The 22,870-nt window shown below is 38.1% G+C and overlaps 1 protein-coding gene across 5 annotated transcripts in view; it reads left to right on the forward strand.

Annotated features, from left to right (window-relative positions):
- The window catches only part of GBF1 (golgi brefeldin A resistant guanine nucleotide exchange factor 1), a 177,689-nt gene that overhangs the window by 80,056 nt on the left and 74,763 nt on the right, over positions 1–22,870 (forward strand). For 4 of the 5 annotated variants that reach the window (XM_063434328.1, XM_063434330.1, XM_063434329.1 and 1 more), the window contains exons 4-8: positions 5,644–5,775; positions 7,289–7,407; positions 8,295–8,403; positions 9,010–9,070; positions 15,520–15,574. In XM_063434328.1, the coding sequence (XP_063290398.1) occupies positions 5,644–5,775; positions 7,289–7,407; positions 8,295–8,403; positions 9,010–9,070; positions 15,520–15,574 (476 nt within the window). Of the gene's footprint in view, positions 1–5,643; positions 5,776–7,288; positions 7,408–8,294; positions 8,404–9,009; positions 9,071–15,519; positions 15,575–19,812; positions 19,888–22,870 lie in introns of all 5 variants that reach the window. The other variant, XM_063434333.1, reaches the window with a different exon arrangement.

Here is a 22,870-nt window from a genome sequence, read left to right on the forward strand (position 1 = left end):
CATTAGTTGCTTAAAAGGGTTCCCTTTTTATCAAACAGATGTAAAAACATTCCAAAATATATTACATGCCATATATTATATTTATTTCTTGCACCTGTACTGAATGATTTACTTAGAGCTGTAATTCAACAATATGATTTTTCTATATTTGGCACATGGGAACAGAAGTTGCTTTGAAAAGGTCACACTTGGTAGCGAATGATAGTGTGTATGAATTATGTAATTTAATGGGAGCCACCTATAGTTTGTATGATAATTCAAAAGTGGCTCTTTACTCACTGGGTATTAGATATACAATCCTTGTCAATTATCATTTACACAATTATGAGTATGAGCAAATTCTATTTCCCCATCTTTCCATGTTTGGTAAACAAATAACACAAATAAATCCTTGCCAGTTAGATTTTTATTTTTTTTCATTTTATTTTATATTCACAGTATTAAACTTTTTTTTTTTTATATATATAAAAACCATTGCAATTAGTATGCAGCTGGTGTTGCTAAAAAATTACAAACAAAAATGTATATTATAGTGTTTGTTTTCCAACAGTAAACAATTTCACAATATGGCATGCTGGGCCTGTAAGCATAATAGCAGTTTTTGGAGGAAAAAAAAAAAATACTCAAAAGTATATGGTTTTTAAGAAGTAGTCACACATAATGGTCTTCTGATATGACAATTTACTGACATCTGCCAACAACATTTACCATGTGTTAATGGTTTCTAGCAAAATGTTATCTTTAACAATCATAACCAGTGAAGGAAAGATCCAAAGGAATATATATAAAACAGCACACATTAGGCACCAGTAAGAGTTAAATGTTAGGAGTCTGGACAACCTGATATTTAAAGGTGCATTTCCGTCTACCTGTGCACAGTCCCATACTAAGCAAGATTTACAAAATAGTACAACACTAAAACATTTAAAACCTTGTACAAGTCGTTATGGTTACAAAGATCAAACATCCTGGTGACAGGAGGGCACTGTACATTTTTTTTTAATTTTTATTTTTAAAGCTTAACATGTCTCCCTTGTTTTGAGGATATACTTTCCCCATCAACATAAACATTGTTCTGTAGATCTGTTTAAGCATGGTTGTTTTTGATAACTAAACCAACATGCCTTAACATGGATCATGTAGAGATGTTGCAAATCTTGGGACAGAAGTTTTCACATCGCTGCACAGTGCACAAATCACATAGAAAACCCAAGGAATGTTAAAGACAAAGACATGTTATATATATCTGTTTGAAGCTCGTGTTATGTCTGGCGTGACAGCAGCACCAGACACATGATGTGTCAGAGCCTTTCTTTATATTCTATGTTAGAAATTATCTTGTGAACACGCATAGAATGTTTATCTAAGTGTCCAGCCTTTTCACCAATGGCAGAACAAATGATGGGATGAATGGTCACTCTTGTTACTTCTTACCCTTTTACATCTACCTTCATTAATGTGTGATGTATATGCATAGAATATTATGGATCTTAGAAATACATTATAACTTGATAATGAATCATAGACTTCTAGCCTAATAATTTGACATTTCATTTTTGCGAATTTTTTAAATGTATTTATATTTTAAATTCAGCATTAATTTTATTTTTTTTACACTGCATATGTTTCCCTAAATAAGCTCTGCGAATAGAGAGGGGGAATAAAACACGTATGGCTAATTGTATTTTTTTTTTTTTGTTTGTTATTTTTAGTTTACGTAGTTTTTTTGTTCCATTTATAAATGTATAAGGGAGTAATGAAGTGCTGTAAGTTTAGACACCCTGTACCAGCAGTGGTACTTATGTGGTGGGTTAAGGTCGCCTCTCCCATAAAGCCTCTAAATTGAGGATGTAATCCCTTTACCATTTTCAGTGTAGTTTCTTTGTTTTGTGTGGTTTTTTTTTGTTTTTTTTTAGTTTTTGATGTTCGTTCTGTGAGCTTGCTGGATTGCCTGTTTGACTAGATTTAATTGTTTAAGTTATGAATGCTGCTTAAAAATGTTAAGTGTGTTCTATATTTGTGTGTGCGTATTATATGGTCTGCTATTTTGAAGGCCAGATTGTTTTTAAACCATATAATTTGCCATAACTGTTAGAGATGACCTCACTGGTTCATGACTGCCTGCTGTTGGGCTGATATATGGTTGCAGAGCTTGCTTTATCTGTCCTTGTTATAATTTGCTCCATGTTTGTCTGTCTGACATTTAGCAAAGAAAGTTATCAAAAAGGTTATCTCATGTTAGTGCATTTGAATAGTTATTATGCCTTTCAGACCACTGTAGCCTTCTCAGTCGTAATGGCTGCTTGGAAGTGTACATTGCAGCTATTCTCTCTATTTCTTCGTTATAGCAGAGTAGAATAAGTCTGTGACTGATTGTCCGGACCTCTAAGCTTCAAGAAATAGGTAGGAAGCTGCTACTTGCACAAAATAATGCTTTCCTGAGCAGCTCCATGTCATCATTCATATCTCTAACTACTTGATGGCATTATTTCACATAACACCTTTCATTTTTGTTATGTGTTTTTCCATTTTCCTTCTAGAGAAATGCTTCTGACTTCAGAACTTGAGCTGGTAGATGCTTAAATATCAGTTACTGTTTCTATCAAGATCTATTGAAATTTCATGAGGGGCTTTAGAATAGTATGACTGGATTCACAGTTTATAATTTCTATTTCAGCGTCCTGGGGTTATAGCAGTTGTGAAATAAGATATTTTTTTATTACACATGGACAACAGCAGCAAACTCTGTTCAGCTGGAATAGAATTTATGGATTTCATATTTAACCCTTTTTTCTTTTATGGAGATAAATTTAGTAGATGATCTGCATGTTTTTATTCATAAAAGGATATATATGTGGATTTTAAGATGAGACAGATTGACGTGGGACAGGGTTTAAACAGCTGATGGGGATAGGATTACAGACGTGAAGCATCGTAGTGTTGAAAACATGCTTTTGCATATGATTGTGAATGAAAGCTTTAGAGCGATGAACACTGTTCCCCTTATGTTTACATAACTGTATTGCCTTGGAAGTTTGGTCATGGGATCTCAGAACGTTTTAGAAGATCATAATGCAAATGAAAAGTCAACAAAAGAGACAATCGGGCAGTTCATGACAATGTCAATAACCGTGTTACAGTGATGGGAGCCTCTGCTTAATTGTAATTGGGAGTACATGATCCAGTGATTTGAAGTGGTCATGGTGCTTGGACTGCGTGCAGGGTTTTATTTTGAAATGCTGCAAATACAGCGGTAAAGTAACGCATGTTAGGAATAGATGTACCCTCTCTTTCACTTGCCTAACTCCAATTCGGATGTCCCCCGGTGCTGGGTCGCTCTTTTTCCTCCACTGATGTCAAACGATGGGCGGAACCTAATGCTCATGCGTGGCGACTACTGCGTGCGCATCAGGCTTTCCCTATTGGAAAGCATTGAATCTGTGCTTTCCTTTTGAGTTCTGCTTGACGGTGGGTGTCCTTATGCAAACTCCTTGTCTTTCCTGCTCCTAATACTGATCCTCCTCTCTCACTCTCCCTTCAAGTCAGTGATATCCACATAAGTCCATCCCTACAAGCGCGCTGTCTTGGCGTCATACTTGACTCTGGTCTCACCTTTGAGTCTCACATCCAGTTTGTTGCCAAGTCCTGTAGGTTCCAACTCAAAAACATAGCCCGCATCCGCCCCTTTCTTACGCAAGATGCTACCAAGGAGTTTGTCCATGCTCTAGTAATTTCCCGCATGGATTACTGTAACTCTCTCCTGATTGGTCTCCCCAAAAGCCGTACTGCCCCGCTACAGTCTGTAATGAATGCTGCAGCTAGACTGATTTTCCTATCCAGTCGGTCCTCTCACACCTCGCCCCTCTGCCAGTCCTTACATTGGCTCCCTGTATCCTATCGGAGTCAATTCAAAGTGCTAACCCATACATTTAAAGCACTGAACAATTCCAGCCCCTCTTATATCTCTTCACTGATCCAGAGGTATGCCCCTCCTCGTACCCTCCGCTCTGCCCACGATCACCTCCTGACCGCTGCTCGCACCCGTACGGCCAACTCGCGCTTGCAGGACCTCTCACGGGCGGCTCCTCTCCTTTGGAATAACTTGCCTACTGCCATCAGACTCTCCCCTAGTCTTCAATCATTTAAGAAGGGCCTTAAAGCCCATCTCTTCAGGAAAGCGTATGGCCTCCCAGAGTAATCTCTCCCTTACATACCTGTCTCTTGCTCTCTCCTATGGGATAGTGCTTTGCTCTCTTCTCCAGCTCTGCTTCACTCCTACCTGATATTTCCTATCCTAATGTTTCTAATACCCCACCTCCTATAGACTGTAAGCTCATTTGAGCAGGGTTCTCTTCAACCTATTGTTCCTGTAAGTTTTCTTGTAATTGTCTTATTTATTGTTACATCCCCCCTCTCAAAATATTGTAAAGCGCTACGGAATCTGTTGGCGCTATATAAATGGCAATAATAATAATAATAAAAGGATGAGGGCATCCAGCATCGTTGATTCAGAGTCAAACTCCGTGAAACTGCAGGAAGTGCCTCGATTGGCTGTTTGGTGGACTGCCAATACAGGCGGTTTTAGCACTGCAATGTAAACATTGCAGTTTCTCTAAAACTGCAGTGTTTTACATTGCAGGGTTAAGGGGACAGGATGCTGCACCAAGACCACTTCAACGAGATGAAGTTGTCTGGGTGCCTACAGTATCCCATTAAAATGCTTTGCTGCTGGTGTAACTCCACCTGCGGCAGCATCAGTAGCCTATCTCTAAAGCAGGGCTGCCCAAATGGTATATCCCAAGATTTGTCATTCTAATGGCATGAAAGCATCATGAGAGTTGTAGTTTTACAACATCTTGTCGTCTACCTTTTGGGCACCCCTGCTCTATGGGATGTTTTTGGACTGGTTATCTGTTTTCTGCTTTCTCTCCTTTCCCTACTGGTTCGTTTGCCATACACCCTTATTTGTACTATTATATTCTATGGAAGATTATCTGGGTATATACAGTGTGACTCTTCTTGTTCCTAAGCCACAACTTTAAATTTCGATACGTGAAAAGTAGCTGTCGTTTACATTAACATTCAAAATTAGCCACACGCAAATCTATCCATTGTATTATGCTGATTTATATGTTCACAAGTAACCATTCACCATCCTATCAACCTATTTAGCGATATTGTAGTAAGTTCAGGAAAGTAAAAATTACTCTGCAGCACTTCCATGTCCAGAGGGATGTTAACACCGCATGCTCTCTGTGCTTGTGCGCGCTCAAGTATTTGCTGAGAAATGCTGTATGTGTTCATGCGCACATAAGACTTGCAAAGCCAACTCATATCTCTTGTATTTTTAAGTAAAAAAGGGATCTAATAAAAAAGCTACCATGGAGAAAGTTGATCTTTGAGACCCAACAGTGTCTAATGCTACCGTGATATTTTGCATGTATTCCTGAGTTATTATATAGTAATACGACCACTGTATATATTGTAATTTATTAGAAGAATGTTCAAACTCATCTTGATAATAGTTTCCATATACCAAGTTGTTATCAACCTTATAGTTAAATTTGTTGTAATTGTAGATTTTTTAATTAATTTTTTCTTGGTTCTAGGTCTAATAGTTTTTATTTTTCTTTCCCCTAATAGAACTTTCTGAAATTGAGCCAAACACATTTCTTCGACCATTTTTGGAGGTAATCCGTTCAGAAGATACTACTGGTCCCATTACAGGACTTGCCCTTACTTCTGTCAACAAGTTCCTGTCATATGCACTAATAGGTAAGTGTATAAATAAATAAAACAAACAAATAAAAAATGTTAAGTAGATGGCTGGAAAGAATATGTAGCGCAAAACTGGCTTACATCATGAAATAACTGTCCACATTTTGGGATATTACCTTTTGTATCCTCAACATTAATAAGAACTATTAATATGCTTGCGACTTTCAACCAATCCCAGGCCAACTCCAGCACCCAGCAACAGCTGTGTCATCAATCCTGCCCAGATACATGTCTAACCAGCTACCACAAAATGTAAAACGTCCTCACATTCCAATCCCAGACAAGGCAGATTAACACCTTTATTGCCACCAGACATATATGCCACAGTGCTTGCTGCCTGTGGCTTTTATCGCGGTCATTGTGCAACTACCAACAAGAGATTACTAGCTTTAGCTGCACCCAGTCCAGTGGAGAATTTACTGACACCAATGGTGTCATTTTACTACGTTGTTAGACATTTTACAATAAATCTTTAATTGTATTTCAAGATTATTCGTTCTGACATATTCCATATTAGCTTAAAGGAACGCTCCAAGCACCATAACCACTAACAGCCAATATGTCGTTTGTGCCCACTGCCCTCTACAGGTTACTGTATAGTAATTACAGTTTTCTGTTGGTCAGCTTCCTGTAGATATATTTAAATTTGGTCATTCAAATCTATCGAAACCTATAGAGTACGAATTACAGGTTTAGAACAGCATTTCCCAAGTGCAGTGTTGGAATTTTGTTTTCACTGAAATCAATATGTCCAGCAGATTTTGGCAGTGACTGATAGCACTAGTTTTAAAAGCATTGATGAACCACTGGTTTAAAACATACTCCGAACACAGCCATTGCTTTGTATAGGGAAAGAATTAAGGTGTAGCTTTTTCTAACACAACCAACATTAAAATGAAGTGTACTTTGAAATGTTTTAAAACACAGGCAAAGATTAAAGGGACACTTTAGTTAGGAATTGATTTCCATGTATTTTAAGGTACAAAATAAAATGCAGGAAAAAGTTACAAAATAAATGTAAACGTGTGTAGAACTGCCTTCATGGTGACGTTACGCTCATCCATATCCTCTCATTCTGGTCTGTGCACAGTCCAGTTAACAGTTTTGTTATCTGGGCTGTGTGCAGTGATCCTCCGATCTGCTGACTTTCTCCACATTTTGATCTGTTCCAATAGTTATATTAAAAATTACATCATTTGTTTATTTGAAACTGAATTATACAAATATTGTTTTTCTGAGCTTAACACTTCTGTAAATTACAATGTTACTTAAATGTGCACACATTAAAGAATTTTGCAAAGAAAACTGATTTACCTACACGAATTTCTGACGTAACTTATAAATTACACCACTTCGTTTTCTCATGATATAACACATAAGTGCGACAGAATAATTAAAACAATGATACAAGTAAAAGTATCTATAATTTACAACTGCTATTTTTGGACACTTGTACCTTGCTCAGCACATGTAAGTGTGAGGATACTACTATACTTTTCTTGTGTTTTAGATCCTGGCCATGAAGGCACAGCTGAAGGAATTGAAAATATGGCAGATGCTGTCACACATGCCCGTTTTGTTGGCACTGACCCAGCCAGCGACGAAGTTGTCTTGATGAAAATCCTGCAGGTAACCCGAGAGAGACAGGGACCGCATCCTCTGTCCTTATCCAGGGTGCAATTAGATGAATTGTTTAAGCCCTTTGTATCCTGTTACACGGAGCCACGGGCCATGTTTTGACTCTGCAGGAGCTTTGCGCCTAATGTTATTTTTAAACATTGGGCTCATGTACCTGAAGTAAAAGCTTTTTCAAATAAAAGATAATTAAAAGCTTCAATTAATTGATTTCAGGCATTTGTCAAGCTGCATCAGGAATGGTCCTGTGGGGAAGTTAGTTAGGTAGTCAACCGTGCAGAAAATGCTCCCCTTCCTCCAGATAATTGAAAGTTGAAGGAAGCAAAGGCTATCCATTTACCAGGAGAAACATATTGACTTCTAATCATAGAATCGGCCTTAAGCTCTGAATCCACTTTCCTCATGTAGTGCATTTTGTTTTTGTTGTCCTGTGTCTGGTTTATGTTTCGCTTTTGGGGAATGGTTAGATTTCTAGAACGTGTGTACCACTGCTAGATATCCATGGTCACAATGATAAGAGTTGGAAAAAAACAAAAAATAGAGATACCAACAACTGCTGATATTGACTCCTGGAAATAGGATAAAAATCATATTCTTAACTGAACTTAGAGTTGATCCAAGCTTCATACAGCAGCTGCTTACACCAAATCCCATGACCATCTAAACAGGGTTTTAATATTCCCTCTTGCCCTCTGTGAATTACCCCACGGAGTACATCACCTGAAACTTTGTAAACTTAAATAAAATACACACGTACTCCTACACACACACACACACACACACTAATAGTTGCATTAGTTGATCAGTTGGCAGTTCTGTTAAATCTGAGAGTTAAATCTGATGTTTTTTGCATATATCATTTAAGCTTTTTATTTTTTTAGGTCTTGCGCACCCTGCTTCTCACACCGGTTGGTGCACATCTAACCAATGAGTCGGTTTGTGAAATCATGCAGTCCTGTTTCCGTATATGCTTTGAGATGAGGCTGAGCGGTAAGAAAACAAATTAACAGGGCAGTCTGAAGTAAATTCCTTCATGATGAGTCCACTCTGGATGCTGACTGTTATTTGAACAACATGGATTTCTGTTAATATGTCTAGAAAAACTATATTAATTTATATCCCTTTTTGAGTTCTAATCTGTTGGGTGTCAACCTTTTCTTTAATTAAGCTCTGATTTTTTATTTATTTAATTATCTGATTGTTTTATAACGATGAAGTTACCTGTCATGTTTGACATTATAATTTAAGAAGATCTTGAACAGTACACAATTATTAAAATGATTTAATATCTGCAAAACTTGTGCTGTGAATAGTCCCAGGGAAACACTGGTGTGCTTGAAGTTTCAGCTTTTTTTTTTTTTTTTTTTGAAAGGTATCGGTTTGAGTTGCTCTTCTTTATTGTTTCAGCTCCACAGCACCATCTGGTGTCCCCGAGCCATACAGGCAATGAGTGAAGGGGGGAGAACAGGGCCTGGTTTTAATAAATTTGCTGTAATCCTCTGTAAACAAAGAATGGAGGGGAGACCGCTTGCAGAAGCCTCTTGATAATATCACACGGCGTAATGACACCTGTGTTATTTGTTTTTGTCTTCGCAGAGTTATTGAGAAAATCTGCAGAGCACACTCTTGTCGACATGGTGCAGCTGCTCTTCTCAAGGTAAACCCTCTTGTGTTTGCCTGTGCCTTGCTGACACGGCCCCCTGAGGACTGGCATATTCTACACATTTTCAGGGTCCGCAGGGCAAAGTGCAGACAGCCACTTCTGATCTTGAGAGGTGGACAAAAAAAGTAAACGTAGGACAGTAAGCATGGGTAGTTGTACTTCGCAACAAAGTCTGGGGCATGTGATCTACTAGTAAAATACTGCATATATAGCTCTATGTAAAGTGCATCTGATACTACATCACAATACGTTTTTACGTACCCTTTATGATTAGGAGTGTACTGAAATTCAAGTTACCTCAAATGGTTGAGGTTCTCTGAATTGCATATGATTTTACCTATAGCTGCTACAATTTTACATCTTACTAAACCAGTCAAATGTGTGAGGTGTGTTATCAACAGCCTCGAAGATCGGAAAAGGGTTGCATGTCAACTGATTTTATTTAGCTTGTCGAAATTTGGGAAAGCCAATATTCACTTTATATGAAATGCCACCTCTCCATATAAAGAGTACAGGTAGGTTTTAGCAGCACCACTGCCATGGTTGCTAGAGAGCAGAATAGATTTATGTACTAGATTTCTTCTGAAAATGTAAATATTCTGAAAACATTATTTTTATATTAAATGATCCACTTACTCCAGCGCACCCATGTAGTTGTTTACATTGTACCCAAAAGTAGATTGTTCATATTTAAAATTAATCTCATGTTCTTGGGGTGCCTTAACATTATTGCCAGATTATTTAGTACTTAATGTTTTAGCAGCAGTTTGCTTGAAAACAAAAATCCATATGCTCTACTTTATTACACATTTTATTTGAGTTCTACCCCTATGCATCCCAATGGATTGATCTTCTAAAATAGGTTGTTCTTCACCTTTGATGAAATAGAATATAGAGACTCAATATGTCCTACAAATAGCAATATCACATATGCACATATAACAATAACAGTAATTTCATGATAACATCATTAAGTCATTTATATATTTATAAGAACATATTTGAATATGTCTGCTCATCTTATCTCTTTTATAAAAATAGTATATTATGACTCTGATCCCTGAGTATGTGCAAAATCTTGTTTTTGTTCTGTAGGAAAAAAAACATATGTTCAGCCGTCCTGATATCCGTGATATACATACAGAAATTTGCGTTGCTGTCAGACGGTCATTAGAAATTTGTTAAGCAAAGCTTTAAGTGGCATCTTGCGTGACCCACCAAATAAACATTGCTACCTATCTGCGTCATACATTGGTCTGTAGGATGTCGGTGGGAAGTAATGAATTCCTTAAAGCGGCGCTGTCACCTAAAAATAGGCTCACATTAATCAATAGAGCACAAGAGCTGTTGGTAGGTTGTGTTGTCATTTTTGAAACCATTCTGTGTTTTCTTAACATCCCAACATTCAGGGCTACCTGTTATGTAACACATTAGCTCATTTCTGGGTATCCGTCAGAAAGCATATTCGAAAGATTTAAAAATATAGGCTAGGAGTAACAAATTGGGATGTAAGGATCAAATGAATGCGGGTAAATCTTTTCTCAGTTCGAGAAAGGGGTATTGAAAATAAACATGCAATTTTAATTGTTTTTTTCAACTGCATTGTATTAAAAATCTGATCAAGAAGTAGACATTTGACAACCACATGAACATTCATTTGTAGCATTTTACAGCTAATTTGTCAAAAATGACATACTGGTTCTATGGCAAACATTCTAAATGTCAAGCTTATGGCCTAGTATTTGGTGGTTTGTTAAATAGCTATGTTAGGACTGCTTTATCTCTAAAATTATTAAAGGGTTATTAAAGGGTGACATTGTCAGTGGAGGAGTTGAATGTATTTTTAGTTTCAGTATGCATATCCATTATCAACTATTAAATGGAAACAAAAATGGGGGGAAGGGACAGGGGGAACTTTAGGTGGACAGGAAAACTTAAAAAAAATAATAATGTATTATTTAGAGATAAAGTTACAGGTAAGAAACAGTGTTTTACATAATTAACATAAACTTGTCCCACCAGTCTATAATTTTCTCGCATATACAAGATCCCATATGCACTCAGGCATATTATATATGTTATGTACATTAATTAATATATATATCTATCACACACACATATATTAGGGCAACCTTCGACACTCCGGATGTTTTGAACAACACCTCCTATAATGCTTTGCCCGCATTAAGGGTGTTAGAGCATTATAGGGGATGTAGTCCACAACATCTGGAGTTCCGAAAGTTACCTATCCCTGTATTAGGGTAACCACTCCCATCTCTTGCAGGTCAAATGAGGGTAATATCCTTTTCTTTCCCAAATCGCTTAGTGAACAATCTGAGAAAAGAATTGTGCATATGGTGTAATACAGCTTTAAGAGTATACACAATGTATAATGAAGGTATTATACTCCCGAATCTAGAGCCTATCAATTGGCTCAAAGTAACCGCTGCATGGTTCACGAAAATGCCATCTTCTTTCAATTTGCCAGTAGTCTAAAAAATATATACTGTATGATATAAAAACAATACACATAACAAGGAAATAGTGAAATAACAGTTGTGTGTGTATATATCAAATATATTTAGTCAAGCCTCAAAACAGTACATTGAGTCAATTGATAGGCTCTAGATTTGGAAGTATAATATCTTCATTATACATTGTCTATACTCTTAAAGCTTTAATACACCATACGCACATTTTTTTTACCTCTGAGATTGTTCACTAAGCGTTTTTGGAAAGAAAAGGATACTACCTTCATTTGACCTGCAAAAGAGTTGAGTGCCTTAGCAAACCAAAAGTCTCTACAAACCAGAGGTAGGTTTTTGTAGCTCTGGAAAATTAGACCTTTTTTTTAAATAATATTATCCTAAGGATTTTACACTATTTTTCTACGTTTGTATTTGTAAAGGTACATAAGTAAAACGCCAAGTGAGTTATTCCTTCTTTGATATCCCTATCACATTGGCACTTTATTGGAAAGATAGCGCTCCACTATATTTTATTATTCATGAAATTCTTTGTTTTATAATCGTATTCCCCCTTCCCTGCCTTTTATCTGTGGCTGGGGATGACGACATTGCACTCCCCGGTGGTCCAGTTGCTTCGTGCAGGCTACCAGGGGGGTTCACATTGAATTGAGGGCAGCGGGGAACCCAGCTGAAGGTATTGTACACTGTGCCTCTTCCGCACAGTGTACAAAACCCCTTGCATTAGCCATGACAGCAAAGTTTTGGACAAGAGCAATAGTATATATAGTTAGGCTGTAGTCGTTCATGTAAAACGTATTTCCAAATTCTAAGTTATCGGTTATTTCTTAATTTAATATTGGTTTTCAGTTTTTGTATTTTTGTATTTATTTTTTTTGCATTATTTCAAGTCCCCTAAGTTATTCTTACCTTTAAAACCTCTTCTCTTTTACTTCTCTTTTACACCTTTCTAATTTAATTGTGTTAATATTTTCTAATGGCTTTTTTAGGTACCATGTGTTCTTGCTTATGAGTGCAGGCCCACCTCGTTTTAGCTGTTCTTAAAGAGGTTAAGAACCTCTAGAATTTCTGTGTGATAGAAGCTGATGAACTGAAAACAAACATCTCGATCTGGCATTCAGAAATTCATGTTTTGCTTTAATGATATGTCATTGGATTACACATCAGGCAGGTGAAAATTCTAAATTGCAACTGCAAAATACTGACCTTCAAAACTCAATTATCTCTATGTGTCACGACCACAAGATCCAACTCATAATTTAAGTGGCGTTCTCACCAGTGCAAAATGCCAAACTAACACGAGTGAAATCTGATATTCCATTTTTTTTAAATTCTCTTCAATGACTTTTTAATTAGTCTCAATAATTCTCTAAAGTTTGCAGTTATCGCCTTCTCTAAACCTAGATGAGAAAAAAACCAACAGAAATGTTGTTCTTTACATGTTCTTTACATATATAAATACATGCAAATAGGGTTTGTGCATAATTGTTTATAAAGATTCAACCTATGTTCCTCTACACATGTTAAGAAAAACATACTAGCACAAACGCTCCTATTGGCTTACAGTTGAATATAGGCACATGAGAACTCTGTTATTAGCAACACCTACACTGGCAAAGACTTACACCACTTCCCTAGACACTTCTTGTAAAGAAATCTAATTTTCAAACTTTCTTTAAATTTAGTTTAAAATTGTATTTCTTGCTGTTAGCAGCCTTCTCTGTGCAGTAAGTTCTGATTGAAACTTAAAGCGGCACGGTCATGGCCGCATCCTCTTTTTTTTTTTTTTTTTTAAGCTATTAACATTAATAAACCCTTAAACTTCCCCTTAATCCCATTTAAATATTTCTAAATCCCTTTACTTACCTTTTTTGGAAGATTTGCTGGTGATCCGGATCTATTTCCAGTAGGTCGCCATCTTCCTCTCGCCAGATAACACGTGACCGCGGCTACTTCATCTTCCCATACTCACCCGCGCGGTAAATTCCCGCGCATGCCCCTCAACGCTATGATGGCCTCCTCCTGACCTTCCTCCAGCCTCCGCGCGAATCGAATGAATGGGCGTCTACAAATGAATTGACAGGTCATGTGGTCATTTTCTTTGACGGCCCCATGACCATAGCGGCAGGTGGGGGCCCTTAGCAATAAGAGGGGGGAGATACCTATTGCCTCCCCCCTGGCCCCCACCCCTGAGTGGCAGGTGGGGGCCCTTAACAGTAAGAGGGGGGGACCTATTGTGTCCTGGCCCCCACCCCTAAGCGGCAGGTGGGGGCCCTTAGCAATAAGAAGGGGGAGACCTATTGCCTCCCCCCTTGGCCCCCACCCCTGAGCGGCAGGTGGGGGCCCTTAACAGTAAGGGGGGGAGACCTATTGTGGTCCCCGCCCCTAAGCGGCAGGTGGGGGCCCTTAGCAATAAGAAAGGGGAGACCTATTGCCTCCCCCCTTGGCCCCAACTCTGAGCGGCAGGTGGGGGGGGCCCTTAACAGTAAGGGGGGGGGGGAGAGACCTATTGTGTGTCGTCCCCTGGCCCCCACCCCTAAGCGGCAGGTGGGGGCTCTTAGCAATAAGAAGGGGGAGACCTATTGCCCTCCCCCCTTGGCCCCCACCACTGAGCGTCGGGTGGGGGCCATTAAAAAAAGATGGGGGGACCTATTGTCTCCTCCCCCTGCCCCCACCCCTGAGCGGCCGGTGGGGGCTAAGTATTAACACCCCCCCCCCCACCTTCCAGTGACTAGGGGTCCCCGAGCCCCTAGTCACCTTCCTTCCCCAATAAAATGAAGCCCTACCTACCCCCCTCATCCTAATAATAGTGAGGGGGGAGACAATAAAGCTAAAAACCTGTAAATAAATAAAAATAAACTTACCATTAGATGTCGTCTTTTTTCTAAAATCTTCTTTCTTCAGCCCCCAAAAAGGCCAAATAAAAAGCCAATATAACCGTCGCACTTTAAAAAAAAAAAAAAAATAGTGCCAAAAAAAATTTAATCCTTGTTCACCCTTCGAGGGCACGCCGCGAACTGAGCTCCGCAGGGCGGTTCAAGGTGTATAAAGCCTTGCCCCGCCCGGCAATTAGGCTTAGAACACTCTGATTGGTTGGTTTAAGCCAATCAGAGTGCTCTGTGTCATTTTACACAGCGTGGGAAAGTTCTTTGGAATTTTCCCACGCTGTGTAAAATGACACAGAGCACTCTGATTGGCTTAAACCAACCAATCAGTGTTCTAAGCCTAATTGCAGGGCGGGGCAAGGCTTTATAAGCCTTGACCGCCCTGCGGAGCTCAGTACGCGGTGTGCCTTAGAAGGGTGAACAAGGATTAATTTTGCATGAGGACCCTTACTTACTTTACCCTTTATCTGCTAGAGAGGGCACTGTGAGAGGGGGGGGGGGGGGTACAATACTTTCAGTACAATACTGAAAAACAAACTAACTTTAAAATAAAGTAATCCACATAATAACAGCTGCTCTCAACAAATATCTAGTCTAATTAACAAGATTGCTAAAAATGATAGGTGAGCAAAATAATGCTGACCACTAAAAAGGATATAAGTTAATTTGTATTGGGTACATAATTTGGAAATGAAATAAATTTGGAAATGAAGTTGCCTGTAGTGAAAGTTACTTTTAACAGAAGCTGTGTAATCCGATTATCTAGTAAGGTAAATTGCAGACTGTACTACACTCCTCCACCAAAAACTAAATTATCCATGTGTCATGACCACAAGATCGAACGCATTATTAAGTAGTGTTCTCACCGGTGCAAAATGTCAAACTAACACGAGTGGAATGTAGTTTTCCCTTATTCACACATAATGCTTCCCTAATTCATTTGAGTATATAATGGTGAGATTTCCACAGTGGAAGTAACAGCTCACAAGCGAAGTCTGAGACTTCGTGAGGGGTTCTAGAGAATGCTGGAACATTTAACCCACTTCAACATCATTTCCACTTTCTGTTTCAGGCTACCGCAATTCAAAGAAGAAGCTAAAAGTTACATAGGAACAAACATGAAAAAGGTACATTTAGATTGTATGAACCCATGTGGCATGTTTTTGATAGCAAACCGTATTGTTTTATGTTCCCTCCCCCTTCCTTTCCTGATTTTGGACAAACATGCACATGACAAACCACTATTTGTCCATATTCTGACTTCATACACTTTCATTGTTTTCCTTTCAAGGAATACTTGAGACACCTAAAGCATTAGCTTGCTGAACTAATTTATGTGTGAAGAGTGTGCTCTTTTTTTTTTTTTTTTTTTTTTTAAATGTAAATAGGGCAATTGAAAGTGTCACTTTTAAAAAATTTACTTTGCTACAGCTCCCAAGCTGTTAATCAGACAACGGGTCCTGCTACTTTCCTGGATGTTTAGCTCAGGTGGGCAATTACATACCTGGTAGTGTGCTTTGAATGAATGGGGAGAAAAAAAACTACGGCACATGAAACAAGTTTAAAGTAGCGCTGTCGGCTCTAAATTTCTTTCAATACATCAGTTTAAAGGGACACTGTAGTAATCAGAACAACTACTGCTTAATGTAGTTGCTCTGGTGAGTATAGCCTGTCCCTGCAGACTTCTTTCTGTAAACACTGCCTTTTCAATGCATCTCTGACAAGATGCTGATTGGTCAAGCCAGCGTTTAGGGTAGAGGGGGAAAAATGTTGTTGGGCCGGGAGACAAGGTGGGCAAGCCACCTAAATGGTGGTTTTAACATTATAGGGTCAGGAATGTAGATCTGTGTTCCTGACAAACAATTTTGCAAACGTTGTTTGTTTAATCAAGCAATAGTAAGATTAGCTTGAATTTCCACTTGAACAGTGTCGATTTTTAGTGCGGGGTTTGTCATCTTTGAATCAAAATATTAAAATCCCCTCAGTTGCTGATTAAAAGAAAAAAATAAATAAATAAAATCTGCAGAGACCATGTGATGTCAACAGCCAATCAGTCTGATTTCAGAGTAACTCCCAGGGTTGCACTGTGCAGGACACAGTGTTAGGTTTTTTTTTTGTTTTTTTTTTTACTTTCTTGGAATACACTTTCTAAAATGCCTACGTTTGCTGGAATCTTTTTTTATTGAAAACCTACTGAATGAAAAAAAAAAAAAAAATAGCATATTTAATATACCAAATATTTGAAATGTTATATGATGCTGCCTATCTGTTTCTGACAATATAGCCATGTTGGTGTTTCTCGCAAATGCTAACTCAGTGAGGGAAATACAGCAGGTTTACTATAGATAATCTATTCATAAACCATGAAATAAGCCATCATATGACTGGGAGATATGTAACCAAAGTAAAAAATGTAATCTAATACATGCAAATGCAATGCATGTACTTTATATGTTATCAATGCATGTATCTCAAATCAGGGACATATATGTAGATTATATTATTGCTGCAGGGACAAACCTAATTAAATATTTAATTTTATATTGTTTGTAACATGTGGCCAATGAAAGGATGTGCTTATGAAGTGCACTTCATAAAATAAATTATACTGACCCAAGTGTATTCTATCCTGTTTGAATTCATGCTCTTCCTTGATAAGACTCCTTGCATATATACATTTTATCAGGGTTCTTTTACTAAAGTGAGAATTAAATAGTTAATTTCAAATTTAAGTCCGAAATAGTTTAACTGGAAGCAAAACGGACTGGGAGAATTTGTCCAGTTTACCTTTTTTGGCCTTAAATTTGAATTTGGCTTGAATACTCACTTTAGTGAATAACCCTTTAAATATACTATTCGTGTCATAAATCCAAAATATTAAGACCAGCTATAATTTGTCTAAAAAGAAATGGGCAGCTTTATCTTTTGCCAAGAAGTGTGTTGAAATTGTTCAGATATACCACACCTTTTTACAGGAATAAGCATTACTCATGTAAAGGAATAATTTGTTTAATGGCTTGATCCACATAAGGTGATGAAGTTGCAACTGAGATGAGATGTTCTAGACCTGTAGGATGGATGTATTCAGAACATGTAGACTGTAAGAGCGTGCAAAAGGTGTATAGTACTTGTCTCTGTCACTGTTCAGAAATTAATGTGCTCTTGGTATTACAAGAGTGAAAATTGTAGTTCATTTTTGTTTTCTCATTTATATACAATTACGTTTTTATACCTCCTAAAATTATATTGGATTGATAGTTACAGAAACAAATTACAATATTTTTTGCACATATAATAGGCATCTTTATTTTTGTTTCAGTATATGTTGTAGTTGGGCAATTTCTAATCTATACATAGTGCTTTCTAAATTGACAGCCAATGTCCTTAGATTTTAGCTTTATATTGAGATATTGTGAAACTGTATTGCAATTCATATATACATTAAATTACTGATCAGCCACATCATTAAAACCTCTGACAGATTACTTGAATAGCAATGATTATATAGTTACAATGACACATATCAAGGGGTGAGATATATTAGGCTGCAAGTAAACAGTCAATTCTTAAATTTCATATGTTGGAATCGGGAAAAGATCTGAGTGACTTTAAAAAGGGCCAAATACTGATGGCTAGATGGCTGGGTCAGAGCATTTCCAAAACAGCTAGTCTTGTGGGGTGTTCCCGGTATGTAGTGGTTAGTATCTACCAAAAGTAATGCAAGGAGGGACAACAGACGAAACGGAGGCAGGTTCATAGGCACCAAAGGCTCATTGATGCAGATGAAGAGTGAAGGCTAGCCTGAAAACCAATCAGAGTGCCCATGATGACCCCTGTCCACCAAAGGGCCTTCAATGGGTACATGAGTGTCTGGATTGGACCATGGAGCAACGAAAGATCCTTTCCTGATCTGGTGGATCAGGTTGACGGCTGGGTGCATGTGTATAATTTGCCTGGGGTAGAGAGAGCAGCAGATGCACTGAGAAGAAAACAGGCTGGCCGAGGTAGTGTTATGCTCTTGGCAGCGTTCTGCTGGGAAACCTTGGGTCCTGACATTCAGGTGGATGTTACTGTGACACATACCACCTATATAGATATTGTTGCAGACCACATACACCCCTTCATGGCAATGGTGTTCCCTGATGGCAGTGGCACCTTTCAGCAGGATAATGTACCCAGCCACACTGCAAAAATTGTTCATTAATGGTTTGAGGAACATGACAAAGAGTTCAGGGTGTTGCCTTGGCCTCCAAATTCCCCAGATCTTAATCCGATTGAGCATCTGTGGGATGTGCTGCAGGACTTAGAGGATCTAACCCATTAGCATACCTAAAGTATATCACAATTTTCTATTTTGACTCACTCGTGATACCATTCCCTGGTGTTTTACAAACTTACTGACTTGACAGATTGCAGCGGTATATATATTTTGCCAGAATACACACAGAGCAGAACAATGTAATGGCATTCACACGGCTTAGAGTTTCAATATAAGAACATTACCATGTTCTGCTGGGATAGGTAACCTTTTAAGATATATAGATGTATATTAAATGTACAATTCTTAACACATAAATATAGAAAACATTTGTTAAATGCCTGAAGTTATGCATTTCATATATATTTTTTAATGCGCAAATCTTTCAGCCATGTTATCATTATGCAAGTATTTAGATTCATATAGATAACAACCCATGGAATGTTCTCACATCTACAATGAATTCAAGAAACATGGACACTATAAAAAAAATTCTATTACTATTAATATATTTCATAGATCACCCTTTTCCCCCCAGGTATAATCAACTTTTTGAAGAAGTCTTTTGCCTAAATTTCCCATTACTCCTGTCTGACTGCCATCTTTATGTACCTTTTAGTTGGTTTTCCAGTTATCAGACCTAGTGCTCACATTTCTTCAACCATCCATTGCTTTTCAAAATTGTGCGCTTTTTTTCTGCCTGCAGCATTTTCTGTTGGATGACTTTTGGCAGAGCAGAGACAGCTGCAAAATAATGAGCATTGGATCAGATAATGGACAATCTGACAGAAGACTATAGTTGTCAGAAAGGAGTGCGAAAGATAGGCATTTCTTAAACATCGTTAATATAAACGATGTGAAAAATAAAAAGTATATTATAAAGACTGAACAAAGATAAACAATTTTGACTAATGTTTTATTTAAAGTACAATCTTTCCTTTTAAATTGCTGCAGCCCAAAAATTGTTTATTTAAATTTTTTTATGTATTGAGAAATTTATTTGTCATAATTTCTGTACCCTGTTCCATTTCCACTTGTTCTCGCTTGTGTATCTTCCTAAGTTTGTCTTTGTTTTGTTTAAATCATGCATTTGACTGTTTTCCACAGATTTCTTCATGTCTACTCTGCAAAGTGGAGCTTTATAGTGGTGATCACCCCAAAAACCTGAACCAGTTAGAGAGGGTACTTTTTAAGAGCTTAAAGGTCTCGCCACCCCGTTTTCCCTTATCCTTACAGTGTGGAACTAAGACACAGGAAACCTTTGCTATTTGTTACATAGCTTGTTTGCTTTCTGACCAGTCATTCCTATCGCTCTTGAATCTAACCCATTAGCATGGCTTTGTAGTGGATGCATGAGGAGAAAGGGCTTTGCTGTGTTTTGAGATATGCACTTGGGTTATAGAAGTTTACATGTTCACTCCCACATCTCGTATAAATACATAATGATAAATATATATATATATCTATTGAAAATGTCCTGTTTCCATATGTACCTAAGCAATTTTTTTGTTAAGCCTTAGTTGTGATAAACAAAAACATAGAAAAGTGGCAACACTAAAAGCCAAAATCAGTCATTTGTATTAGTAAACCTACTTCCATCTTGTTGTTAACTTAAATCCATTGTTTGGTTGATTGATTTCCCAGTCTCAAAAAGCAAATAGATATTTTAGTCACAATGATAATAACAAGAGCAGCGAAAGGCAAAGTTTTTAGTGATTTTTTGTTTTTTTTTGTAACGTATTGAAGTCATGCGACAATGGCATGATGATACTTTAAAGTAATATAGTCTATTACTTATTAAATGTTAGTATCTACTTGTATTTTTTGGGGGGGTGGGGGGTTGCAAAGAAAATGTTGCTGTCCTCAGACAGCTCGCACTTTGAAGTGTGCTCTGTCCTCTGATTTCACGTGAAAACCATATTCGGGGGGAAGATGTTCAGTTCTTATGGGGCACTTTAGTAAAATGCCTTAGTCAGTCACCTGAAAGTGCAGCAATTATTTTCTGTAAATGAATAGACCACATTTGTTAAAATTGAATTTATATCCTATATTTTACATCAATGTGGCATAGATGAATTTATTGTTCATAATCCCAAATGTATGCACAACGGATGCACTGTTGATTGTTGCAATTGTTAAACTTTCTTTTAGTCTTACTTTTTGTTTTGTTTTTTGTTATTTTACACAACATACAAGATCCAGTGCACTCAGTCATTTAAAAATAATTTAAACACCTCAACTAGGCAAAAATAATGGGGTTTTGTTACAGTATATAATAATACATTGCATAAGCCTGCCACAACGTCAATGTACGCCATTCTTGGCAGGTCCTATCTAGCAACCTAATGCCTGCTCTTATGAGAATCCACTTACTTGGGTAAATGTATAACAGACACTTCCACTCTACCTGGAAAATACACCTGCCCTGGTGCCTCCAACCCTGTATACAATGTTCTATATGGAAAAGCTTGTGCACTCTTAGGACTTAACTCTGAAACAGACTGTTTAGGCGATATTCCCCTTTCCAGATGCACAGGCAGCTACTGTAAGCACCAATCTCCCGAACTGCCAACTACACGAATCGTGGAAACAGCTGAACAGGAAAAACCATACGAAAGGTTTACACTCCTGGCAGTCAGCATACAATCCAATTCCCCCAATAACGAGACGACACTTCGTTTTGAGGGTTAAGCAGAATCTGACTGTCCTGGCACATACAGCCTCTTTTATTCCCAATCCACAACCACAGTACAGCCCACAGGGTTTTACAGAACAACCAATCAATCCGTACAATATACACAGACACTCCCACACAAAATCCTCCCCTCTGCCTGTGATATGATTACTGAACACAATGGGTAATCTCCTTATCACAGGCAGAGGAATACAGTTTTTACACAATATTTATAACTTCTAAACTATACATGTCACAAACATAAAACATACATTTTCATAATCAGCATGCGACAAATAAACACATACTCAAAAATCAGGGCAATCGGTTCAGGGGTTAAAAAGTTAGATGGAAGTCCTTTATGACCGACCGCAAGCACATTTTCATGCCCAAAACAGTTCCATAGATTTGGGCTGTGCGGTCGGTCTATTTCAGGCTGAAAAATTGACTAAGTCCCATTCGAACAAGCGTTCGAATCTTCGAACGGGACTTAGTCTCTGCGGCTGCAAACTCCTTGTGGGAGAAGATAAGGCTCAGCGGTGTTCGCAGAACTGTGTAGCCGATTTCAGTTCCATGAATTCGGCTACACATACCGCTGACCACATGGAATGAACCAAGATGGCCACCGCCGCGTGTTCGTTTTTCGAATGGCGGCCACTTCGACTACTTCGGCACTTTGACGGCATTCTAAGTGCCAATTTAAAGTACAAACCCTTTCTCTGGGAGTTAAAGGGGCAGCAGCAGCACAACAAAAATCTATTATGCCCAAATCTGCTATTTCAAGGGCCAAACCTCCCAGGGATCATAATCACAGGGCAAGAGGCTGGCGAGCAGTCTTCTCCAGTGCACGGTGATGAGGTTGGTTCTGTCGGTCCACAGGTTCCGCCACAAACTCCAACTGAAATCTTAGTTTTTTTTTTTTTTTAAACTTCTCGTAACTTGATTAATACATCCATGATTTTGGCCCCTCCTTGGGTGACCAACATTTCGGCCCCTCCTTGGGTTTTTCTCAAGGACCGGCTGAAATGTTGGTCACAAATGTATTAATTACGTTACGAGAAGTTCAAATAAATTAACATTTCAGATGGATTTAAGAAGTCCTAAGAGTGCTCCAATTTTTCTTTTGAATAATGTATATAGTCTTATCAGTTCCATCCCACCTGGAGAGCAGTGATAGGTTGAGAAAACTAAGGGCGAGTTAGCCTATTATTGCTGTCAATGGAGGAAATTGATATTGAAAATCAGTATGACTATTTATAAATGTAGCCAAAGAGCAGGCGATCTCTGGATGTTCGGGATAGTTTGTCACATCAATCCTAAAGGATCGCTATCCTAATGCTATATTGTTTCTCTATATGTGTAGTAGGTGTCCAACCCCACTTGCATGGGTTTAAAAGGTGGTTTTACTCTGCTTTAGCTGTGGAAGTGCCTCTAGTTTCTGTCTTCCTAAAAGCCAGTAGAAACCTAGAGGCATGTTAACCTCCCTTAATG

The sequence above is a fragment of the Pelobates fuscus genome, chromosome 10 (genome assembly GCF_036172605.1).
Source record: "Pelobates fuscus isolate aPelFus1 chromosome 10, aPelFus1.pri, whole genome shotgun sequence".
In the NCBI taxonomy this organism is placed as follows: Eukaryota; Metazoa; Chordata; class Amphibia; order Anura; family Pelobatidae; genus Pelobates; species Pelobates fuscus.